General features: G+C 29.2%; 1 protein-coding gene across 1 annotated transcript; it reads right to left on the bottom strand.

Annotated features, from left to right (window-relative positions):
- On the bottom strand, nt 2,683-3,446 carry LOC110267189 (probable H/ACA ribonucleoprotein complex subunit 1). The gene is made up of 2 exons (XM_021112353.1): nt 3,278-3,446; nt 2,683-3,012 (listed from the first exon to the last, which is right to left on the bottom strand). Exons 1-2 carry the CDS (start codon nt 3,399-3,401, stop codon nt 2,702-2,704), a joined length of 435 nt encoding a protein of 144 aa, XP_020968012.1. The 5' UTR covers nt 3,402-3,446; the 3' UTR covers nt 2,683-2,701.

The following is a 6,080-nucleotide window of genomic DNA, read 5'->3' as shown; positions in this document are numbered from 1 at the left end:
TAATAGAAGGGAAACAACGTTGTTATATCCAAGCTTACAAATATAATTAGTAGTAAGATCCAAAATTTAGAGGCTGATAATAATGATGATGATGGAGTAGCTGAATTTTTACAATCTCTTTCATGATGATGGGAACCTAATAATGATGACGATGGAGTAGCTGATTTTTTACAATCTCTTTCATGATGATGATGGGAACCTACGATTATCCATGCACGTCCGCCGCCGCCTCCTCCTGCTCGTTTTCCGCCGCCGCCTTTCCCTCCTCCTCCTTTCTTTGAAACAATGTGTAGCTTACTCACATTTTTCTCATTCAATTTTTCATTCAAACTTCTTTCGCCTTCATCATCTATGCTTCTTTTTAGTTTCCCTAGTATATCATATCATATCGTATCATATTAATAAAATCGAAAATGTTTGGTAACCAAAGAAAATCAGACAAAAACAGCCATAATTTGCCTTATTTAGTATTCATTAATTGTTGTAATAATTAATTAATGCTAAATAAGACAAGTTCTTTCTTTTTTTTTGTCTATCTAGCATTACCCGTGTCTATATACTCTATAACAAATTATCAAGTTACAATGAGCAATGTATATGAAATTATCAAATTATCAACATGCCAATTTATTTCAAGTTTATTTTGAACAATATTTTAGTGGATTTAAATAATAATAACAATAACAATAATAATAATTAAAAAAAAAAGATGCTAAAGAAATTTGTATACCAAGTTGTTGTGCTTGTTGCCCATTGGTATAGGTTAGGGGTGTGTTCGTAGAAGCAGATGAGATTGAAATAATGATGAATAGGAATGTTGATATTGCTAATGGAAGAAATAACGTGACATTCATATCTTTTATGGTTTGAATGATGAGAAATTGAAGAAACCGTTATTGCTCTCTCTTTCTCCTCTCTTCTCTCTTCTATTATTTGCTTTGACAATAATATCCCAACTCCAAAACCTTGCAATTCGCAAAGCCTTGGAGTTGGATAGGCTTTTGGTATTGCTCTCTTTTTTTTTTTTCATTTGAATAGAAAAACTTATATATATTTGTAGATGTGATTTTTTTAGAAACAAGAATAGAGAATTAAGGGGGAAAAAAAGATACACCTGAATTGTGTAAAAATGATACAATCTACAAGATCTTTATAGGTAATAAACAAATAAAAATAATAAATAATTAGTATCCTATAATTTATAATAATATCATGATAATAAATATACAAATACGCTAATTGATATGCTAATGATTCATATTAATAAATATATACATATGTACTCGGGTACGTGAGTGTATTTGTATGACCAACAAAAAAAACCATAAGCTATTTATTTAGTATTTTATGTTTTTTTTTTTATAGTATTTTTTAGTCTAGTAGATAAAAAAATTAATTTACCACAGTACTAAACTTTATTTAAGTATTTATCGTTGACCAATAAATTGTTGTATTTTATATTGTTAATCAATAAGTTTGTGATAAAAAAAACCATTGAGTCGGAAAAGGGTAATCACTCGTTCTTAAAACTAGCATTCTTAAGATCAAAGAGTCGGGCAGAAAGGGGGGCTCTCCGTTCCTATTTTCCTGTAGCTGGATCCTCCGAAACCACAATCGAATCGCTTTTTCGAGAAATACGAGACATCTAAGTCATACAAGTAAAGCGATCTATTCCTTGATAAGAAAAAGAAAAAACCTTCTTCTTGTTGCTGGATATCTCGTTTGTACACATCTTCTTTTTGTTTTTCGAGCTTACAGAGAGTTACAGACAGAGTTCGAAACTGTTAGAGAAAAAAGAACGATTGGTTCTTGTAGGATTCCCAAAAAATTTTTTGATTTTGCCCGCTAGACAAGAGGATAGCAAGTTACAAATTCTGTCTTTTTCTTGGTAGGACATGTATTTTACTATAAAATTGAAGTAATTAACGGTGGGTTATATTTTGGTATTTAACGGACTTAGGCCCAATAAAAATATTATATAGAAGGCCTAGACTATTTTGGGAACAAATATGACTTTGTCTTTTTGGTATTTAATATTAATAAATTGTAGAAAAGACTTAGACTAAGTGGCATATAAGATTGTCTCTTAAACAAGCTACACCAGTTTAAATTACAGAGAGTAAAGTATGATTTCTCATTATTAATTTTATAAGTAGAACTAAGAAAAAATATTAAAAAAAATAATAAAAGATTAAAAATTATATATTTTACTTCTTTAATTTTTTTTAACAATTGAGAGGATCATCTTCGAATTAAGCAGAGTTAGGATTCTTGAACTACACCCCTAAAAACAAATTTCTAGCTAAGATTAAAATGAGATTTAAAAAAATTTTAAAGTAAAAATTTAAATATGAGACAAGTTAATCGTATTATAGAATACTATAAACAGCCAAAAAATTATGTGATCCAATATTTAAGGAGAGAATTTCTCTGGTCCGAAAGAAAAAAAAAAGGAAAAATAGAAGACAAGAGTGCATTGAAAAAAAAAATTTAAATAAAAAGAGTAAGACGAACACATATCTTATTAATTATTTAACGTATCTTATTTATTATAAAAACGTAAAAACTCTTCTCATTTATTTATTATTTTATTAATTTATACCCAAATATCCTTTTATTATTAATGTAGAGAGAAAAAAATAATCTTATATTATTTTTTAAAAATTACTTTCTATAAAAATTATGGGACTAACAAAAATAATTAATAGAAAAAAAACAACGTCGTTATATCCAAGATTACAAATATAATTAGTAATAAGATCCAAAATCTAGAAGCTGAATTTCTACAATTTCTTCCACCGGAATTTGCGAATATCCATGTCCATCCTCCGCCGCCCCTACCTCCTCCTGCTCGTCCTCGGCTGCCCCAACCTCCTCCTGCTCGTCTTCCGCCGCCCCCTCTTCCTCCCCCTCCTTTCTTTGAAACAATATGTAGATTACTCGCATTTTTCTCATTCACTTTTTCATCTAAACTTCTTTTGCCTTCATCATCTATGCTTCCATTTAGTTTTCCTATTATATCATATCATATCAATAACATAAGTAATAACTAACTATTCATTATTGGAAAGTGTTCTGTAATTGCAATGTTCAAAATAAACTTGTACATGTTTGTATTTATACTCTAACAAATTATCAAGTTACAATGAGAAATGTATATGAAATTATCAATTATCAACATGCTAATTTCAAGTTTATTTTGAACAATATTTTAGTGGATTTAAATAATAATAATAATAATAATTAAAAAAAAAAGATGCTAAAGAAATTTGTATACCAAGTTGTTGTGGTTGTTGCCCATTGGTATAGGTTAGGGGTGTGTCCCTGGAAGCAGATGAGATTGAAATAATGATGAATAGGAATGTTGATATTGCTAATGGAAGAAATAATGTGACATTCATATCTTTTATAGTTTGATAGATGAGAAATTGAAGGAACAGTTATTGCTCTCTCTTTCTCCTCTCTTCTATGCTTTTGGTATTGCTCCTTTTTTTTTCNNATGCTACTGATTCTAGTACTTGTAAACAATTTATTTTAGCCAATGAGTTATAGATCAAATAGCATAGTCTCCCCATACTCAATTAAGAAGTTGCGGGTTCGAGTTTTCTATCATTGGTTAAAAAAAAAACAATTTATTTTAGTGTTAATTTATTATATTGTTGATCGAATTTCATAAATTTATCTTAGACGGACAATTTTTTCTTAATTGATAATTTTAAGTCTTTTAGTAATTAATTAGACTTAAATAAATATATATTAATTTACTGTAAATTTAAACTTCATTTGAAAATTTATTGGTGACCAACCTGACACTTGCTTATATGCTTAAACTAATGAATTAATCACCAATCTAACTCAAATTCCGATTAGTCTTTCTTTTTTTTTTTTTCAATACAAATGATCCAATACTTAAGAAGAGATAATTTCTTTGGTCCAAAAGGGAAAAAAAAAGGAAAAATAGAAGAGAAGAGTGCATTTACTGATTTACCCATTGAAATTTTTAAGTTGATTATATATTGAGAAAAATAATTTAAAATAAAAAGAGTAAAACGACATATATCTTCTTAATTATTCAACGTATATTATTTTTTATGAAAACTTTAAAACTCTTCTCATTACTTTAAATTATAATAATAAAATTTTAAATACAAACATACACACAAAAATAATTGAAATTAATTATTAAATTATTGATTACTAAACAAATCAAATAGAGTATTAGTCACCAAAAAAATCAAATAGAGTATTCATAACAATGCATGTCCACAAAATCAAAAAATTCAAAAACATTTTCAACTCACCTTGTTCAATGGAGTATGGAATCTATTGTCGTGACTACTTCCGTCACAACCACTTTTACGATCAAGTAGAGTAATGAGTATGGATAATGTTAATGGAGATGTAGAATGATTTTTTTTTTTTTTTTGTAAAATCTAAAGATGCTAATGGAGTATGGAGTAATTTCACCACACCATTGAATATGAGGAGATTTATGCATCGAATTGGTCCTCCATTTAAAACGGTGCCATTTTGTAATTCTGCCTTTTATGATGAGAACGAATTTATCTTCCACGAAACGATATCATCCGCCTCATAATCCAATACGACGTCATTTGATTAATACTCCTACTTACAAATTATGAAATTACAATGATTAATATTCCTACTTACAAATATAATTTCACATAAATATTCCTACTTACAAATATAAATAATTAATAATTATAAGATATTTTTTATGTTTAAAATAAATTCGAATGTTAGGAATAAGGTGATAAAAAAACAGACAAAATTTAGTATATTATATGAATATTAAGTGTTTTTTTCTACAATATATAGAACATGTTTATTCTCTATTCACTAAAAATAATTTATGGAACACGCTATCCTTATTATTAGACTACTACTTGGTCCAATTGGTTACTTAATAAATAAGATAAAAGAAATTCAAACTCTTGTTTTGAATGAAGTTTTTTAAACACTAATTAAAATTCAAACTCTTGTTTTTAAAAGAATTTCAGAGAATAAATTAAATTTTTAATAAAGTTTTTAAATGTAAGTTAGGCCAAGCCTTTTAAATCTAGAGAAAAACCCAAATCAGCCCCTGACAATTACCTCGAAAGACAACGAGGCCCCTGACAAAAAAAAAACCCCAACTCGGCCCCTAACAAAAAAAATAAACCCAACCCGATCCCTGACAATTACTTCGAAAGGACAACGAGACCCCTGTGCCAAAAAAAAATCAATGTTATTTTTTTTGGCACAGGGGCTAATCTGTCCCAAAAAAATTTATCAGGGGCTGGATTGGGTGTTTTTTTTTTCTTGGGGGCCTCGTTGTCCTTTCGAGATAATTGTCAGGGGCCGGATGGGGTATTCACTCTTTAATGAAGTCCTCTCTCTTTGTAAAAGTATAAAAGAAGAATTAATTAATGTTTGTATGGCATGCCTGCAGATTCAAGTCATCAAGTACACCAAGCAACATATCAAAAGGGGCGCCCGATTTCTGTACGGTGTATATAATATCAAAAGGGAAGATATCTTCAGTGAGGAGTGCTTCTCGTTCAGCAGCGCATGCGTCTCCCCTCCTTAGCCATATACAGGCCCTAAATAATGACGATAGTGCAAGTGAAACAAGTAGTCAGTTATCGTCAAGGCGTATGAGCTTCAAAGATCATAGAAGATCCATGAAACCTCACAGCTGGCAGGACGAAGCCACAAGGTCATCACAAGTTGGAAAAATAATCTATATATGTTGGTTACATTTCACAACCAGTCAAACAATACATTCAAATATTCAATTTATATTTGTAATGTTTTTTAAAAAACCTTAAAATATATATTAATAAGACTCTAAAATAAAATAACCCGCCTTAGTAAGTTAATTTCCTCTTCTTTTTGACAAATTGGACATAATGTCCCATTACTTCTTCAAGGCTTCGATCCACTTACTTATGGGTTATTTTTTTTAAGCATTGTCTGAATATGTAGTCCAGGAATGCATGGATATAAAAGGCCCAAAGTTCACGTATCTAAGGCTCGCTTGCTTGCTTTATTTGTTTATTTTTTTTTTTTTTTTAAAT

The sequence above is a fragment of the Arachis ipaensis genome, chromosome B09, assembly GCF_000816755.2.
Source record: "Arachis ipaensis cultivar K30076 chromosome B09, Araip1.1, whole genome shotgun sequence".
NCBI classification, from domain to species: Eukaryota; Viridiplantae; Streptophyta; class Magnoliopsida; order Fabales; family Fabaceae; genus Arachis; species Arachis ipaensis.
Note: the sequence above shows the minus strand (reverse complement) of the source record. Positions and strands in the feature narration are given on the sequence as shown.